Source organism: Clupea harengus, chromosome 7, assembly GCF_900700415.2.
Source record: "Clupea harengus chromosome 7, Ch_v2.0.2, whole genome shotgun sequence".
In the NCBI taxonomy this organism is placed as follows: domain Eukaryota; kingdom Metazoa; phylum Chordata; class Actinopteri; order Clupeiformes; family Clupeidae; genus Clupea; species Clupea harengus.
Window position 1 is genome coordinate 16,848,114 of NC_045158.1, and position 20,000 is coordinate 16,868,113.

At 43.6% G+C, this 20,000-nt stretch overlaps 2 protein-coding genes across 2 annotated transcripts in view; one reads left to right on the plus strand and one right to left on the minus strand.

Annotated features, from left to right (window-relative positions):
- The window catches only part of snx18a (sorting nexin 18a), a 14,645-nt gene extending 11,325 nt beyond the window's left edge, over positions 1-3,320 (plus strand). Inside the window, exon 2 of the mRNA XM_012828673.3 lies at positions 884-3,320. Within this exon, the coding sequence (XP_012684127.2) occupies positions 884-1,137 (254 nt within the window). The 3' untranslated portion in view covers positions 1,138-3,320. The remainder of the gene's footprint in view (positions 1-883) is intronic.
- An 11,124-nt stretch (positions 3,321-14,444) lies between these two features.
- The window catches only part of cspg4ba (chondroitin sulfate proteoglycan 4ba), a 27,327-nt gene continuing 21,771 nt past the window's right edge, over positions 14,445-20,000 (minus strand). Inside the window, exons 9-10 of the mRNA XM_012828657.3 lie at positions 18,442-18,625; positions 14,445-18,105 (exon numbers count right to left, since the gene is read on the minus strand). Of these exons, the coding sequence (XP_012684111.2) occupies positions 16,043-18,105; positions 18,442-18,625 (2,247 nt within the window). The 3' untranslated portion in view covers positions 14,445-16,042. The remainder of the gene's footprint in view (positions 18,106-18,441; positions 18,626-20,000) is intronic.

Consider the following 20,000-nt stretch of genomic DNA (forward strand, 5'->3'; position numbering starts at 1 on the left):
TTGCCAGTGTTGACAGAGAGAGAGATAAAAAGAGGGAAGCAATAGACACAACTGATTCCGCAGCTGTCTGCCCCTCACAATTCATTCTGTCAACTGACCCATGACCGAGCTGTGACATCGTGGCTCCACAGGAAGTGACACTGTCACACTGCTTGGGTCAAGTCTGCAAAGGTGTGAACATCCACTCTAGCTGTGAGAAACCATCCATAAACCAATCTCTTAAGTGAGACAAAAAATAAAAAAATTAAAATAAAAAAACAGGATCGCGTGTGTCTGGCCGTTTAACTAAACAGGGACCTGATGCTGCGTTCTCAGTGTTCTGTGTGAGGGTCATGTCTGTCACGTGCCTCAGCACCTCTTTGCTGAGTGGCTGAAAAACTCACAGGAGCAGACTTCCCCATCGTGTCCATACGCCAACTCCACTTTAAACAGTTTCAACATTCCTTGCCATTTTTTTTTTGTCATCTCCTTTTTTAAACTGCAACTCAGCTAAGGTCTGCAAATATTGCACATGTGCAAAGTAGCCTTGTTCTGTCCATGTGTGACAGGGACTGGGCATGTCTACAGTACCCAGGGAGCACAGCTGTTTATAGAAGGGTTCCCTTCACTGTCCTGTACGTCTCTTTTAGGAAAAATGAGTCTGTGAAATGGCACCAAAATAGAAATACCAGATCCACTCTGAGCCGGGCTCAGAACAGAAGGGATTTACAAAGCATTTTAACAGACATTTAACGGTAAATACAAGTTAGACTGTAGTTTGACTACCGTATATTTTTATGGAGCCCTTTCCATCCCCTGTTTTTAACCTCATCTCCTCTTTTTTCCCCCTCTCTCCTTTCCCCCTCTCCTCTTGTCTCGCTCCCCCTCCTGTCCGTCTCCTCAGGTGCGCTGACAAAAGTGAAGGAGAGCCAGAAGCACGTGGAAGAGGGCAAGATGGAGGGGCCGCAGGCGGACAGCATCCGGGAGCGCTGCAACATCATCTCCTTCGCCACCATGGCCGAGATCCAGCACTTCCACCACATCCGCGTGCGCGACTTCAAGTCCCAGATGCAACACTACCTGCGCGAGCAGATCGGCTTCTTCCAGAAGATCACCGGCAAGCTGGAGGACGCCCTGCAAATGTACGACAAGGCTTAGGCCACAAAATGAAAGACCCCCTCCTCCTCCCCCCCACCTCCCACACCACCCCCTACCGCTCACCCCCATCCGTGACCTGCTGCTGTTGTGCGTCCAGTGGTTGACCTCATGGGCTCCTGCTTCTCCCCACGTCTGTGTTAAACCCTGGCCAGCTAGGGCGAGAGAATGTGTTAGCCAGCCAGCTCTGTTCTTTCCCCAGCAATACAATGGACGGAACCACGAGCGAAACTATTTGGTGACCACTTCCACCCCCTGATTGCAAGGTGCATTCCAACGAGAAAGAGAGAAAACAAACATCTGGAATTCTGCCACTTTTCAGCCACTGGCATGAAATAAGCTAGATAAGGCTTATATGGAGGATAGGGTAAAACATTGCTTAGCATTGTGACCTTTGACCCTGAGGCAGAGGGGTCAGACTGATCTCCTTTTGAGGAGGAGGAGGATCTTTGGCTGCAAACGGTCACAGCGGGCCTGACCGCTCACAAGCATGTGTGTGTAAATGAGGAAACAGAAGGACACACGGCGTTGGCCTTAGGCTGCTGTGAGACTGTCAGAGGGGTGAATGTATGTAATGGCGGGTGGGTCACTACCAGCGCTTCTGCATCTGGGAGAGGAAGTATCTTACAAACAAATCTTACAGACAAAAGTACACAAAGATTGCTTGCACAATGTTACACTGTTACAATGGCCTTATCACTCTGTTGAAATGCTGTATGGAGAAGCTTCCCCTCCTCTTAGTCAGGCAAACTAGAAGAAATGTTTACAGAGCCTTTGCAGAGCAGCTGCCATCACTGTGTTGTGCCTTTCAACTATGTCCTTTTTTAGTGATTTTCTAATTTCTATAAAAAAAATGACAAAATAAGTATATGTGTGTACATATAGTTTCAGATTTGTATTTACAAACCTTCATTTTACAGTCAATCTTTAAAACAAATGGCTACTACTAAGTGTTTGTGTCGGGACTGGGCTGTGTGTGAGCATTATGCTTGTCGAGGGGCGGGGAGATGAACTGTGCTGATTGGCAATGCCCTTCTGTGGTGCTCTGGACAACTTTTCCCAGAATACGTCATCCTAGTTTAGAGCACGCCATTTGGTAGGAGAGAGAGAGAGAGAGAAAGGGTGGCTGAGAGAGGGAGAGGGAAAGAGAGAGAGAAGTAGAGAATACCCTCCCTCTGTATCAGCAACGTGTCCCAGGGGGAGACATTTATTTAGTCCAGGCTTACTTTATTGAGATCCCCAAGAGCGACTGAACCTGAAAGAAACACAAGAAGGGAAATGTGAAGAACAACCCCTGCCTGCTTGTTTCAAACCCAAATGTTTCGTAAACACTGGTCCACCAATTAGTGTTTGTTTAAGAGGTCCTGTGGTTTACAGGGTAGACAGTTGACTGGCTGTCATATGCCTGTTTTCTGATGCTGTTCAGATCAGACAAGCTGTTCCAACTGCAGACCGTGGGATCCAGGGGGTGGAGTGGGATCTTGATCCGACTCCTCCTACTGCATTTCATCAGTTTTGCCACAAGACACGTAATATTTACTTGTTTTGTTGCTCTACCGTTTCCTCGTTGCAAACAGTCATAATAAAACAATAATTTGAAAATGTTTTAAATGATTAGTGTACAAACACTGTAGTTTTGGTGTTTCAGTTGCCAAGTTAGTGATGTTTAACAGCTAATATTAATCACATTTAGCCTTCAGAAGCCTGGCTAGTAGAAATTCTCTGGTAACGTGTTAGATAGCTACCTGGCTGACAAGTTTATAATGCAGGGAAGGACTTTCAGTCACAATTCTGTCATATTTAGCATTACAGATTCCCCATTAATTTTCCTGTCAGTGATTTTGTCTCCCTTATGACGTCTCTGCTGACATCAACATAAGTGTAACAGTTCACCTTGACCAGCTAATCGTGAGTTCCGCAGGCTGCAACTTTGCAAATATGCTGGTTCATGTGGTGGAGCAGAGTATAAAAAAAGGACGGAATTGGATCTGGATCCAACGTCGGCCCCTGGATCTCGTGTTCTGCATTGAGGACCTAACTTGAATGACACAGATGCCATTTGATGGTCTCCTCACTTTGTGTCTCCATTTTGTTTGATTTGATTTTAATTCATCCCACCATGTGTTGGAGTGTCCACACTTGGGTAGATTAAAGGTTTAAAATGTTAATAAAGCCTTTCACAACAACTTTCTCCTTTGTGGTGATTTGTAAAATAATAACGCTAACATTTTCCAGAATATTTGTGTATTCCATATATTGGACCATATCCACTCATTGCTTCGGATAGCTATCAGACATTTCCTGAGCTGCAACAAGTAGCTTACCACATCACTCAACATGATCCCCTAACTGAACAATAAAGGTTCATTTGTGTCTGTTGTTCTAAATATTTCTTTGCACCAGATCCCTGTAATAAATAATTCTAGGATTCAACGAAACATATAATTCCTGTGTTGACCACCACATGTGAAGGCAGAAATAAATCCTAGTTGTGTCCAAATCTGCTTACAAATGTCTTAAGCCAGGAACACACCAAAGAACACCAACTGTTGGGTCGCCTCATGCCGCCGGTCTTGGGGCCAAAAAAGTGCACACCGCAAAGACTACAGCCAACTACCCACTAGCACATACATTCTGAGCTCATGTGAGCGGAAATAACTCTTCATACCAACCATGAACAAAGCAGCATTTTCTCACCATGTACACACCACTCTTGCTTACCACAGACGGTTTCATAATATAACAACTTCTAATCGAGAATATAAGTTGCAAATGGCACTGGCGTTATCAAGCCTTGGTCTTTTGGTTGTCGAAAAAGAAAGGAAGAGGTGGAAGAGAAAAAGGGGCAACCGCACTAAATGAATGCATTTATTGATAGGCCTTCTACAGAGACAGGCTCAAGGGGCTTTCCCTGTGTCCAGAGCTGGAGATATGTGAGTAAAGAATTTCGTTGAACCGCTAATCAGAGCAATCTCCCTCACCGATGCTCTCCGCCACCAATTCACCATGCACAATCGGCCAAAAAAAGCTGCAGACAGAGGTCCGACTAGTGCCAACATTGCAGGACACACCGCAAAAAACTAGGACTGCAGACACTCACCGACGTTGGCTTTTTTTTTTGAAAGTATATGACTGATGAAATATAAGGATGAGCATGAAAATGTATTAGTCTCAGCAGGTTATCTTGATAAAGTCCCAGTAAAGTGCCATCTGAACTGCCTGTGCATACTTGTGTACATGTCATCTACCAGCCAGCTCCTTATCAAGCATTCCAAACTGTCAGACCTCCATCTTGGTTCTACTGGCAGCCTTCCCAACAATGAGGCTATCAGTGTCGACCAGCAGCTCAGACAGCCCTATCTAGTATCTAGATAGATAAGGAGGGAGATCTGTGAGATGTGCTGCTTGCCTCTCGCCTCTCTTTCACTTTGAACCCTCTGATTCAGCAGAACAAAAGGGGTTGCGGTATACATTTGAGAGAGCACACTGAGGCCCTGATCAGACAGGAGTCGGCTTTTGCAGTGAGAGGTGGCTTTTTCCAGTTGTTTTATGGAGGCATTTTGCGCACTGCTTATGCAGCCTGGGCACCTCGTGTTTGACCTCGAGCTGAAAAAAACTCTACTCAGAGAAGAAAAGCGCCAGACGTCATTTGAGTTTTCCCCATTGTCCAATCGTAACAGCCTTTCACCCTCAATCAGAGTCGAGCAAGTGCCCTCTGGCTGTCCTTTTTTTAATGCAGATTTTTTTAGCCAAAATAGGTTCAGATCTGTGAGTTCACTTTATAGCAAAATGAGATTAGGCTAAGGACAGCTGATTCAGTGGTTGCCAAGCAACAACAAAAAAAATGCAGTAAACTGTTTTAAAAAGTAGGCTTCAATATTTTTTTAAATAGTAGGCTTCAACAAAAAAGGCAGTGCGATTTACAAGACACACTCTCTGATCGGGGCCTGAGCTGTTGCAGTCTGCATGTAGGCTACCCTTCTCTCTGAGTGTGAGCTAGCCTATTAGTTATCCTAGCTTTGGGCACTGCTAACAGGAGGCCCATTAACCCTGGAGTGATGACAGATGCTTTTCAGCATGGTAATGGTGGTGATAGTGGCGTGGGAATGGGGCCCTGCCGGCCAGACTTGGCTGCCTCCTCTCCCTGGCCTGCCCTCAGCAAACAGAGCATCCTCGGCTTTCAGCAAGATGGACCCCTTAGGCCATCCGCCAAGAATGTCGGTGCCGGCAGAAATAGGTGATCCCAATATTTTTTCCCAAGCCGTTTCTGGCACAATTGGAATGTATCTGTTCATTGGAAAAGTTCCTTCAGGGAAACATTGTCAGCCATTTTATTAAAGCCTTATCTGTTTTTAGATGATTGTGGGAAAAAGAAGTCTGAAAGTGTATACATCATTATCAGTTAAAAAGGGTAGGTATGTACTGCAAGCCCCATGTGCATCGACTAATATAACCCTATGAACGTTCCCTGTGGAAATGAAAGTTTTTTTGTAAGTCCCTTTCCTGTTTATTTTGTAGTGTCTCATAGAAATGAAGAGATGGCAACATCTGCATTGCGAACATCTGTTGGCAGCATTTTAACTTTATACACACATGCTAGTGAATCACAGTACATTGCATGGGCTGAAGAGGGAACATGGCAGGATATGCTTTTTAAACATCACCAGTGACTGGGTCATGTCTAAAACGCCTCAAGCTTGAGTCTCAGCAAATGGAGGTTTGAATGTGCTGAAGTGGGTGGAATTAGAGTACAGGAAATGCTCTCCAGATGCCTTTTAGCGCCCAAAAAAGCGTGGGCTTCTCAGGGGAGACGTGAATGAGAGCCTGCAGGTGGTGTTCCTGAGGCTCCCCCTCCTCAAAAAGATTAAACAACATTCACATACTTCTATTTTTGGAGAACCAAAATTAGCATAGAAAAACAGATCTCACACAATCCGCAGTTTTTTTTTGTCATGTGCAATTTTCCCCTGGATCTTCTAAAAATGTACTTACAGGCATGCAGTGTTTGAAATGAAAGAGAACACAATGTTTTGAGAGGGACACTGTTCCCTCTGGAGGTGTAGGGGAGTTGAAGAACAATGAGTTAAACATCACAGCCACAATGAATAAAGAATAACGGCGCTCTAAGGGGAATCACATCTGAGACGGAGAGCTGAATTCAGCTGTGTTACTCTCTCATAACAACCCAATTGGAGTCTCAAGATCCCTGCTTAGATTAAGGCGAATTCCTGCTCCACCCAACCTGAATACCAATGCCACAGTCCAGGGGAAAAACACACGAAAGCAAAACAAAAACATGCTTTGGCCATCCGAGGCTGAAAGCTCAATTCAGAACAGACCTCTGCTCCACAAACTGGAATCCTACAATTAGCCAGTGACTGCTTAATCTCACATGATTGAATTCACAATGCCAGACATTTGTATGTGTCAAGTAGGTAGGTGTTGAGCTGTACCTCTGTAATATTGAGATGTATCTACACCTACATAACCTTATTAAGATATTCTCTGTTAGCTACAGTCCCCATTTGACCTCTCTACCGAGTGGCTGATTTTGTTGCAATATTTGATTGCCATTTCCTGTAATTGCAGGGAGTTGATTAACCCCTCCCAAAACAATTTATGGTCCGGAAACATTTCTGTGAGTGAGAATTATACTCCTCATGTTTGGTTTAATGGAGGGAAAGTACCAGCCTTTTGTCCCAGAGGACGTCCTGGTAGCATTATGTGCAGCCTGCCAAAAAGAAGGCCTTGTTACAATTAAAGTGTCAATACAATGTCAATAATTGTACAATAACAATGCAGTGCTGCCAAATCAGGAGTTTGAAAAGTGCAAAACTGGTCATGAATTAAAATAGCATTCGGTTGTGCTGTGCACTGATGACAAAAAAAAAAAACCAAAACAATCAAACAACAAAACAAACTCCTACACTTTGCTGTCCTGTTCTCCAGAAGCTGAAATGTCCTATTTTATCACCGCATTTCCCAGCATCCTGAGTGTATGAACACACCTGCGGCGTTTGCGAGAGTGACTGGGCCTGAGCTCTGTGTCCAATTACTGAGGCCCCCGACGGGCTCTGATCAGTCTGGTCTCCTGGGTTGGCACAGACTGAACTGACTGAACTACCCAGGGGAGCTGAATACATGGCAATGACTCATTTCAGCTGTATCCACTATCAGTTTCTCTCTCTCTTTCTCTTTCTGTCCTTCTGTTTCTCTATTGTTACTAACCCTCATCAAGTTCAAAACAGTTTATGTGCTAAACCATTATGTTTGAATGGCATCCATCTTTCTTTCTTTTTTTCTTTCTTTCTCTCAAGTGGAAAATGTCAGACACTCCCTGTCAGATCAAAGCTCAGATTACACACTTGGAACAACAGAGACTAAGCTTTTGTCATGACTCTGTTTTTCTTTCAGACAATTAAGCACACCCTCACACACAGTCTGCAAAAGCTAAAAAGCAATAATGTCACACAGTAACTCGTATCCACCAGGACACAAGACTTTGATGTTATGACTGTGGTTGTAGAGTGTTGCGGTGTTGGTTCTGTAAAATGCTTTTAATTACTTTTATTGTACAATCACGGTCTTATATGTCAGTTAATTACTGACAGAGTATTCAATTTACGACCAAGGCAATATTCTACTTTCAATGTAACACCTATAAAGCCAACACTATTTTTGCAGTAGTGGTTTCTCATGTTTTTCTCCTCATCATTGCTGCGAGACTTGTGTTCTGTTGTTGTGTTGTTCCGTTTATTGTCTCTGAATAGATAAGTTCTCTTTTTCTATTTCCTGTAAAAATTTTCCCTCCATAGCCACTTGCATGTTCAATGACAAGTCAAAAAAATTATTTAAAAAAAATGATACTACCACGGAAGCATTCCATCAACCCATTGAGATGCACAGTGGTGATGTCATAGTGCTTTGGCAGTATTGTGACGGGAACTCTAGAACTATGCTATCGTGCCTCCTAACAGGAACTGTCTGTGTTCCTTCAACCTTTTGTTTCTTCCGTCAGACCTGTTTCTCCAACAACGTGCTACAGGCTTTGCAGGAACATTAAAACGATCAAGCTCAGCTATTAGTGCTGCCAAAAGTTTTTATGTTTGTTGATGTCAGCCTTTCTTAGATGCCAATAGAATTTAGTACATGGGCTGTGTCTTTATATTTTTCAGCGAAATGTGCCATAATTTATTCCCACCATGAGCACATCAGGTATTGATCATGCTGAAGATCTCAGTGGTTGTATTTTTGGAATTTGTGCAATAACACTGGAAGGCGGGGCACATACCACGGCAGAGCTCAGTGTGTTTCGATTCACTGAGTAATAATATGATTTCATGCTTGTTTTATAGATCTTCATTTTATATCACACAGTTGACAGATTAAAGTGGATTTTGAATCAATTGTATTTACATCAGGTGAGGCATTAATATCACAGCTACTAAGACCTAAGAACAGTTGTGACTAAGATAAACAAAACTATAGCTCCAACGCTAAAGCTCTAATGCTACTGCTAGCACTGCTAGTGACTATCTGTATGACTAACACTCTTACTTAGCCTTCATAACAGTAGACTTATCATGGCTGTATCCAACAACTGGGTCCAGCCCACCAACAAAACAAGCATTTCAGGACTCATGACGTCATGCCTAAACACATCAGCTCCCCAGCTTCATGTGATCCTAGACAAGCCCAGTGTAATCTTCCAGTGTTAGTGACCAACCCTGTATAATCTTCCTGTGTAACTGTTGACGTTTCTCAGTCCTTCCGGTCCTTGTTTTCTGTCCTCCCTTCACAAAAGCTCACAGTTGTTTTGTCCCAGCTGCTGTTGAAACGACTGCTTTAATCCTCTTGTTTGCCATTTGTTTACTCCCGTTTCTATTTCTATTTGTGTTAACATAACATTCACTGTCTCCAGTGTTCCGTGTGATGTTACTTTGATAATTTAGTATTTGTATTTATCATACCCTGTGACTGTGTTTGTGTGTGTGCGTGTGCGTGTGCGTGTGCGTGTGCGTGTGCGTGTGTGTGTGTGTGTGTGTGTGTTTTTATCTGTGTTGATTGGCAGCAGGCATATTCTGCATTCTTCTTCATTGTAGGTGAGGGCCTTTGGGCAAATTGTGTTGCCTGTACCTAGCAGAGGCTTCTGGAATGTGGGGGAGCGCAATAGGCAACCCCCCCCCCCCCCCCCCCCGCCCCCCAGTCCCCATTTTTTTTTTTTTTTTTTTCATAGTCTTCACACAGGAAGCCCTGGCCATTGGGGCCTCATTCATGTCGCCTGAAAAAATGCTGACTGCTTCCTCCTCCATCTGGTGGCACTCCAAGAGCCCTGCTTACACATACACACACACACACACACACACACACTTATGCATTATCACACACACACACACACACACACACACATACACACACACACACACACACACACACACACTGTCGGTAAAGCACGTACATCTCACCCTCCTGTCCCAACAAAAGAGGATTTAATGTATAGCTCTCATCGTCATAAACAGCCATAGGCCAGCTTTAGACTCACTGCTTTGACTCTGAGGCATTCCTGGGATGACTGAAGTGCCTTGTCAGCACTTCACTCTCCCATTAACCGTAATGATGTGCCTGTCCGTCACTTAAGTGTTACAGAACTAACGTAGGATGCTGCTGAGGATAGGGGTTCTCCTCGTATCTTCATGAGTCTAGTCTGGGTTGTCTGCTTGTGACTGGCATAAGGCCAGCTGTCTGTGCAAACTAACATTACTGTGCAGCAGTGCGGTTCAGATCTTTCTATTATGACTAATATCAGTAGTCTGATCATGGTCATCTTGTAAAACCACAGGTCTCTCAGAAGAAGTTTGCAGTCACATCCTTGTGAGGGTTATAAGCTGTAAAAAAAAATGCTGAGCAGGATGCGATGCACACTTATTTCAGATTATTTAGGAGTCATTCACAACATCAGTGCACTGTGAGAAGAACTGTGTGAAAATAAGATGTGAAATGTAGCTGACTTGTCATATGCATACTCACATAAACACTCATAGACTCATGTCATATCAGAGATCAGGAAATACTGGTTCTGGACAGAGTTTTTCTGGTTCAACGGTGGCTCAACAAAATGTGCCACCTAATTATGCGCATTGTACTCTGTCAAATGTCTGTTCTTATACATGTTCACTGATCAGTCTGCTATTTATAAACAGAGGAAAATGCTGGAATTCCAACAAAGTGTTTGAGGCAGGTGATAAAAGTGGTTGCTGTGGGAGAGAGTTACTCCCTCTGGCGTGTACTTTGGGTTTTTGTAACAGCAAATGTTTACAAGCACAAAAAGCTATATCAAATTATATAAAATAAAAAGCATAATAGGTCCCCTCTCAAATATAGCATATATCTGTAAAGGGATCAAATAACCAAATAAAAACACATGCATGAGAGTTCATGAACTCAGTTTGGGGTCAATGGGCTTCACGTTAGGTCACGAGTCTGACATCTGTCCATGAAAAACTCTGGTGCATGTGGTCTAACTAATCAATGCCCTAATTGAGTTTTTATTGGCCCTCTCATGATCTTTATGTCAGGAGGTTACACAGTGGACTTTATGAAACGGCTCCCTGGACATTGTGCTTTAGGCTACAAGAGCATCACTGGGACATGCTTTTAAAAACACACAATGGATCTGTCATGCCTGGATAACATCACCATGGACATACAAGTCTAGTGGGAGTTTTATTGTGTTACTTATCCGAATGTTTGTGGCAGTGAAAAGGGAGATGAGATCAACCCTGACCTTTTCCGGCAGATCAAAATCCCCACAGCATCTGTTTGAGAAGGGAAGCCTTCTGCAGTAGGCGCATTACAGGGACCAAACCCTGTCAATTAGAGGGCCGACTAATCTCGTCAAGCCCAAGATGAGTAGGGAGTGGAGCGCGACAAAGAGGGCGGCGTGAAGGCAAAGCAAATATTTAGAGGATCAGGCAAATATTTAGACAGCCACTGTCACACACTGTCAACATGAAAGACGTGGGTTACTTGAAGCCATCTCGGCTATTGTAAGCTGTCACACAAAGTGCTAGTATTTTGCTCTACAATTATCACTGAGCCTCGAGACCATCGCAGTTGTGCTAATTTCATATGACAATTTCATGATTTAATGCCAAGTAGAAAGACATAAAATATATACTTAACTAATGCACACTAAAAACAATATTTGGAAGTTTAAGACTGAGATTAGTGGACATTTTATTGAATAGTCGAGTGGTCTGGAGTGGATGTTATTGTGCATAGCCCTTGTGCAAAGAATGACCAGACTCCCTATTTACAGCCATCATTCATCTGTTTGACATCTTTAAGCTGCAAAACACTGGCTGAGAGATTTCACAATGTGCACAATCAGTGGTCACTTATTGGTTCAGTCAGTCACTGATACAACTGTGTGGGACACAATGTATGAAACACTCCAATACTCACACAATACTAAGTGATATTGTCATTCATCAGTGGATTTAGTTTAGTTCGGTTCAAGATGAATGCATTCTCAAGATGAACTCGCATTCATCACCAATACATTTCCATACAATGATAAATCACAATAATTATAGCTAAAACAATGATTCATGTAATTACACAAAAAAGATGACTTATCAGTGAAATCAGTCCACTCCTGGAGGTTAAATCTTCTTTTTAGAAGTCGAGGGCATCGTGATCTACAAATAGTCCTTGTGCCAGCATTGTCTTGTGTGTTGCTTCCACCCCTGTCACGTGTTTGCACAGACACATTTCCCACTAACTGTATTTGGTTAACATGCCTGCTTGACACATGAATTCCCTGCTGATAAATAGATCTTGTGATTGAAAGGCCTCAGCTTGTTACAGTGATGACGGTCTCAGGCTGACAGCTGTTCCTCCGACTGCAATGTGCTGTCTACATAACTAGATAACGTCTTAATGAAATGAAAATCTAAACAGTTAGGCACATGACTGATGATGCATACGTGTGTGTGTGTGTGTGTGTGTGTGTGTGTGTGTGTGTGTGTGTGTGTGTGTGTGTGTGTGTGTGCATATCTGACTGCCTGTGTCTTTGTTTACGCATATGCATATTGGCAGTCTAACTCACTCTTTACACTTTTGAGTGCACTGTGAGCCCTTCTTAACACTGAGTGATGAACAGAAGAACAGTGTGAACAGATTGCCAGTACAGATTGCACACAAAGCCATGTTTGCAGATTAACCAGACTTGATATGTCAATGAACAAAGCCATCAGGAATCTAAGCCCTCTCTCAGACAAGAATTCCAAGACTACATGGCTGTACTACTAGGTAATGTATTTCTAATGTTCATCATGAATATGAATAGTGCTGAAATGTTGAGTGCTGGCTGGCAGGTTTGTGGCTTTTTCTGCTAAATGAATGAAAACGCATGAATGACAAATAACCATTAAACTAAGAGCAGATAAATATATCCCTCAAATAAGATGTGTGTTGGCTGATGTATTTACTTAGTTTGTGATTCACTCAAGGTTTAATTAATTTACCATTAGAGAAGTGTGCACTCAAATATGTGCCCTCATGATAAAGCATAAAAGCACTCTGTGATTCAATGAGTCATTGGTTTGCACCTCAACACACCACACATGTTTAAATGTCATTGGCTTTTCCCCTAATTACTTTAGTGTGCTGTTGCTCTTCCTGTAAAGTGACTAATGCAGCCAGGAAGAACTAACCACCATCCATTTGTTCAGGATAGAAAAATGCTATGCTCAACGAAACGACACCGCTCTCCTGGGCACTTTGCATTTAAAAGAAGAAAAAATTGAATATAGGCTAAAACCATGCTCACCTGGCAAAACAAGATCATGTTTTGATGTCCACGAAGCACACTTCCTAATGAAAATATGTTTCTATACTCTATTGTTGATGAGCTCTTGCTTTAAGCTTATGTGAATACAGGAAAATACAGCAGGATTCTACAGGGACTGTGTTTTAATGGGAGCATTTTTCCCTCTGCATGATTTCAAGATGCAGCCTGAGAAGCTGTCAAATTAGGTTAAGGTTAACCCGGAGAGAAGAGATGTCTGTTTATCTCTCCGTAATGGCATGACCACTCTCCTCATATTATAGGTGTACTCATGTGGCCCCTGAAACCCATCAGTGTTATCTGAGTCATTCTCTAGTGTCCAGTGGTAGGGAGCTTCTATGCTGTGACTTTGGTCCATTTTGCTCTCAAAATGAGGGCAAAGTTGTTTCAGGGTTAGAGATGATTTTTCATGGTCATTTCACTTGTTCACACACACACACACACACACACACACACACACACACACACACACACACACACACTCTCACACACACACACACACACACACCAGGCACAGAGGACACTTGATTTTAAGCCATAGTCAAGAGACGTGAGCTTCTGCAATTACTCCACAATGGGTTCCTCCTCCACAGCTGAGGGGATTGGAAGCCAGCCCAGGCGTCTGAGAAGGCGTCTGAGGAGGGGGCTATTAACAGACCTGCACGCTCAGCTGTACATTAGCGCTTGACTTGAATTTGCCACCAAAGCAGTGGTTACTTCCCTTTGTGTCACGGGGTCACTGATGAAGCTCATTGTGTTGTGCAATGTTTAAGTAAACATGTCTGAAAAAGTTTACTTAATGAACAAGTGCAAATTATAGGCGGAGTGCTCAGGGCAGTTACAACATTAACTCAACGTTTCTGGGTTTCCACGTTCCAGATCTGCATAGCTTGGTAGTGTTTACATTCCCATTCATGGCCACGGAATTCTGGTTAACTACTGAGTGCCAAAATGTTGTGACAGCATGTGGTCAGTGGTGCTGTGGCTATGCCAAGATTCTACTTAAGGATGCGCTCAGATGAGGTTACAAAGCAGGCACTTAACATACAGAAAGAGCCAAAGCGTTTTACAGCCAAACCATGCTCAGCCAATAGACTTGAACAGTTCATTTTCATTTCACTGCTATTCCTCAATTATAGGATAAATTATGTAACGTTCAATCAGTGTAACCATCTACGGGAGCAGGTGGTCTTGAAAAGGCGTTGTTGCTTGTCACTTCATGCCAAGATCTCCAAGATCACAGTAATTAAAAGCAAGAAGAAAGACGATGTAATCATGATAATTATCCCTGAATTACACTTCATATGTCCGGGCCTCATTATCTGCACATCCTGGAATTCTGTTGGAGATCCACTTAAAAGAAAGCAGACAGTGTGATTCAAAAAAGTACAAAGCTTGTAAAGAATTTAACACCATCCCTGGCTTGAAGTAAAAAACCATTAACCAAACATCACTGTCATTTCATTAAAATATGTACATTTTTAATTAATAATCATAGACCAAAATAAATATAAGACAGCATGGCAATTAACTGATGCAAGCCTATAACAGTATGCAAGTGTGAATGTTTCCCCAGACAGATCTTTTTTGGAAGACTTGACAATATACAATATGTAAGCCTTACAGACAACACACAGGCCATTATTTGATTCGCAGCAGATGAAACTACACCTCCATACCAAAAGCGAGCGATAAGTGGTTATCAATTCTCTTTACAGTCTTTAATACTCAGTAGTCATTCACTGGGACAGCATGGAGTAAAGGAGTGTTTTATGTGAAGATGAAATGTGGCAAAACAGGCCTTAAAGGCTTGGCACATCTCAGCACCCATCATGGTGATGCGCATGGACGGGCTCCGTGGAACATCATAAATAGACATACATGGCATATCACCTCCCATTCACTCTCAGCCTGGGTAGAGACTGGAATTACACAGTGAACACAGAAGGGAGGTTAAAGTGATAATAATGCATTTCATACCTTCACAGATCAGTACGGGTATTACAGTGACTGTGCTACCTTACATCGACTCAGTATAATACAAAATAACACAAAGCGACATAATGCAGTTTCTATACACAGGATTATTCCCATATATTAATTCCTGAGTTTACAAAAGAGATTCATACAAAAAAGAGGAATAACAAAATATACATTAACAAATAAAACATCCCATACAGTGTGCATCTAAAACTGTTATCATTTTCAGTGTTAAAATACAATATTTCTTATGATTTTTCAGGATTTAGGGTATAAATGCAACCCCTTATTTTCCCAATACAGATCAAAATGGAGGGGTGCCCTTGGGTACCTAGTGGTCATAACGTGACACTCTGCACAAAACATCCATATGCCTTCCCTTATTCCCTTCAGCCTGCTGACTGCTCATGTAATGGAGGTAGTAACTCAAAACTGGGTTTAATACAAATAATATCTTCGATTCCAGCCAGCCAGCAGCATAGAAAATGAGATGCGGACCATCTGGGGGCATTGCTAATGTAAACGCAAATGAAACTGGTGCCTTTGATTTGATTGCATTTGGCCTTGGTTTCAGATACTACCAGTTACATCTTCAAGGAGTTCAGTGGTTTTGGAACAGCTTGATTGGTTCAGTTTTAACAGTCACATGCTTAGAGATTTTGATACAAGCTAAAGAAATTGTAACTATTTCCTACTTAGCCTCAATACAGTACCATAACAAGAACAATGTTCATCCTTTATCCTAACACAGGTATACAGGTATAATGTCTGGTTAGTGTACAGTGGTTCAGTAGCTTTCGTAGCTTAGCTTCAGCGGGAGGTATTAGCTGAAAAGCTAGTCTTCACAACTGCCATTGCAAGGTGCATAAAAATGATAGTTCAGGTGAGTGGAGCATCATGCACAGCGAAGCATAGCTTGGATAATACAGTGTTGACCACAGGTTATGGTTGATGATTGATTAAGTCCAGCATACTTTGTACCATAAGATGTACCATGTCAGCCAGCATTAAGAGGGGCCGCGGAGAACCTGCTGCTAGCCAGACAAGTTTGGTAGTCACAGTGGCAGTGCCTGGAGGTCATACCCAGTACTGGTTGCGCTGCAGGGTGGGTTTGGGTGTGCGGCAGAGCTCCTCTGCCTCCGCCTCCGTCCCTACCCAGGAGCAGAGGGGCAGGGAGGCTTCTGAGTCCTCATGAGGCCTTTCCAGCAGCGGGCTGCCGGGGCAACTGGGGCTCAGCGGGGTGACGGTTACCGTGGGGATGGTGGGGCTCCTTTCTGATTGGGCCACTGGGCTTGGGGGACAGGGGGAGGCGGAGAGGCTGGCGACATCGCTCCTCTTTAGGGGCTTCTTCTGCTGCTGCTGCTGCTTCTTCTTCTTCTTGCGGAGGTAGAAGATGAGCACCAGCAGGATGACCACAAGAAGCAGGCAGGCTAAAACGGGCAGGATAACCAGCAAAGGGTTGGAGCTCTTCTGGGGGTACGACTCAACACGCACCGGGGTGTTTCTCACCTGAGCCACGTCCGGCTTGTCCAGCGGAGGTCGGGGGACGGTGGAGGCAGCCGCGGAGTCTGTCAGGTTCTGGTTTCCCCAGCGGTTGCGGCCCCGATTCTTCGGGAGGAGTCTGGTTGATTGGTGTTGTGTGGCAGTGATGGCCGGTGCCAAGGTAGAGAAGGACAGAGCTGAACCTGGGCCCACTGCTAGGGAGGTTTGGTTGAGGAGACTCGGCTTAGTGGTGTGGGGGGGACTCACAGTAGTCGTTACAAGCATTGCGCTATATGGCACAACAGTGAACATCAGCACTCCTCTGGCAGGGGGAACGTTTTCCGCTTTTAGGACAAACACCAGAGAATCGTTCAGTTCCTGGATTCCTGTCAAGTTTGCCTTCACATCGATGGCCACCTTCTCTTGCTCAAGATCGCGAGAGGTAAAAGACTGAAGCGGATTGGCTCTCTTCCCGTGCTTTGTGGCTCTGACAACCTTTCCGCACTTTGGATGGGTCAAGATTTCAAAGACCGGATCGCTGCCGCTTAGAGCTGCCAACTTAGTGGCGTTGAGGAAGCGTGTCTTCAGTTTGAACTGAACGCCGTTGGGGACCTGCATTCTCTCCGCAAACCTAACCCTGGGCGCCACTGAGATGTTAACCACTTGGCCAGTGAGGTTCGCCTCGGATGTGAAGACAATGAACTCAAAGCTATCTGTGGAGGAGGTGAACTCCAGCATGTGGTAAACCAGCCTCTCAGCCTGTAGATCCTCTTGGCTGAAAGAAGATGACAGTATGTCATCCAAGAGAAGCTTCCCGTAACGTGGTGGTTCTGTAACTCGATAACGAATGGTGTTGTTCTTGCCGTTGGTCTCCGCAGCCAAGTGTGTGGAGGTAATCATGGCTGTCGTCTCACCTTGTTCCAGTAGCACATGGGTGTTATTGATGAGCGAGACTGTGATCTCTGTCACCTCAAGGTTGAAGAGCTTGTAAACTGGACGGTGTTGTCCGTCCGTGACACTGAAATAGAACACCCCCGAAGAGGGTGACCCATCCTGAACAAAGTAAAGCTGCCCACTGTTGATCTGCGCTTGGGTGAAGGTCGGCACCGACTCGTTCAGCTTTCCCTCCAGGGCCAAGAAGCCGTTGTTGGGCTGACTGATCACCGTGTACCTGATCTCCTCCGGAGGGTTGTCAAGGTCCACCACGTTCAGGTTGCCTGGGCCCAGTACTGCTGTGTCACCCTGTACAATCCTTAGACTAGGGGCTTTGGTCTTCAGCACAGGGGGCTGGTCGTTTACTGGTATAACTGTGACGTTGAAGGACTCCCGCACTACGTCCTCGTCATCCAGGGGACGCTGTGTTGGTTTGCTCTTCAGGTTGAGGAAGACGTCAAACACAAATCTGTCGCTGGTGCTCTCGGAGTTGTCGTGATGGTAGGTTATGCCGTACTTGTTGAGGATAAACTGCGAGAAGTTTGGCTTCTCCTTAGTGAGATTTCGTTCGCCCACGACAATAAACCCATGCTGTGGAAGGGTGGTGACCTGGTACCAGACCTCGTAGGATTGACGCTGTGACTCTGGACGTTTGGTTATGAGGTTGGTGCTATCCAGCTTTGACTTGTCGATCACGACTTTATCTCCTTCAGTCACTACAGCACCTGGTGACACAAACAGCACATATTTCTAAGACGTTTTACAGTACCTGTATTTGTTAATAAAATATTCTCTTTGCTTTCAAAAGGGACCCTGAGTTCAGGAGACTTCTGAGACCCAGGAGCCCTCCACCTACATGGCATTTACTGTATTAACCCAGAAAAGGCTAAAAGGTCAAACTGAGAGATGACTAAAGCTATTACAACATGTTCTAGCACATCAAGTCAGATATTGATTGCTGAATAAAGACTGTGGATAAGAACTTTATAGTTTTGCAGCACAAACTTGCCTAATACGAAAAAGGTCAGGCTCTCTTACGCATCTATTTACACTCTGCCTACCTGTGTTTTTGAGGAGGAGGGAGCTACGCCCAGGCCCGACGTTCTCGTAAGAGATGTCAATGTTGAATGTCTGAGCCTCCAGAGAGGTGGGAGGTGATGACACAGTGAAACTCAATGTGTCCAGAGCCGTCCATCCAACACTGTCTACAGATGTCTGTTCATATAGCACCACACCCTCATCCACCTAAAAACAAATAGACACACACACACACACACACACACACACACACACACACACACACACACACACACACACACACACACACACACATTCAAACAACATAATAGGCTTTAACACATTGAAATAGGCAGCCATTCTGCCCAAACAAAACTAGCATTCCTTTGAGTTGTATCTTGCTATCAATGTCGTCACTGTAGCACCAACGTAACCCTACCACTTCATCCTGTGACTGTGTAAGAGTTAGTGAGGGGTGGGCACTCTAGCAGATGACACAGATGGGAACCACACTCAATAATAATTCATAATTCATGGCCTCACACTGGTAGCGCTGAGAGTGGATGAGCCAGAGATGGTGTGTGTGTGCAAATGGATGTATTGTACAATGTTTTTCTGTTTGTATGTGTTCATGTTTCTCTCTGGGTTAGTCTTTTTGTGTAAGCACAAGTGTGTTTGTGTGTGTGTGTGTGTGTGTTCATCCCTTGTATTCATCACTTGATCTAAGGAAATGTGAGAGTGTTCTGCCTCTCATATGTGAATATTAGTGCTGTCAAACGATTAAAATATGTAATCGCGATTAATCGCATTTATGTCATAGTTAACTCAAAATTAATCGCGATTAATCGCAAATTTTTATCTGTTCTAAATGTCCCTTCGTTTATTTATTTTTTCCATCATTTTATTTTTATTTTAATGCCCTTATCAACATGGAAAAGTGGATTGGCTTGCTTTATGCAAATGTTTTATTTAATTGAAAACCAACATTGCCAAACAGGGCGGTACAAAATAAAATTATAAAGTGCACATTTCAGGTAAACAAGGACTCAGCCTATAGTGCAGTTAAATGATGGCTTAATATTTTCTTTTTTTCAAGTTTGCTGGGAATATAGCAGTCAGGCCTCTTATTTCAGAAACAATGAACCGTAACAGTTAGGTTACCAATAAAAGGTAAGCCTACTACTTATTTGCTTTCAGCCAGCTGCCTGTTGACATTTTCGGACAACAGTGAAGCTTGCTTCTTTTGCACAACACAACTTTTAAAAGTAAACTTTCCATTCAGAAGCTTTTTATCATCCATTTCGCCGTATCGCGCTCCCCATTCACTCAAACCGTAACGTTAGCATACTACACAGTTTGCGAGGCCAAAAAGAACGTTAATCTAAAAAATAAATAAAAATAATAATAAAAAAAAATTCATGTTAATCTCGCGATAAATAAATTAACGCCGTTAAAATGGGTTTGCGTTAACGCCGTTAATAACGCGTGAATATGTGTGTGTGGGTGTGTCTATGTGTGTGTCTGTGTGTGTGTGTGTGTGTGTGTCTATGTGTGTGTGTGTGTGTGAGTGTGTGTGTGTGTGTGTGTGTGTGTGTGTGTGTGT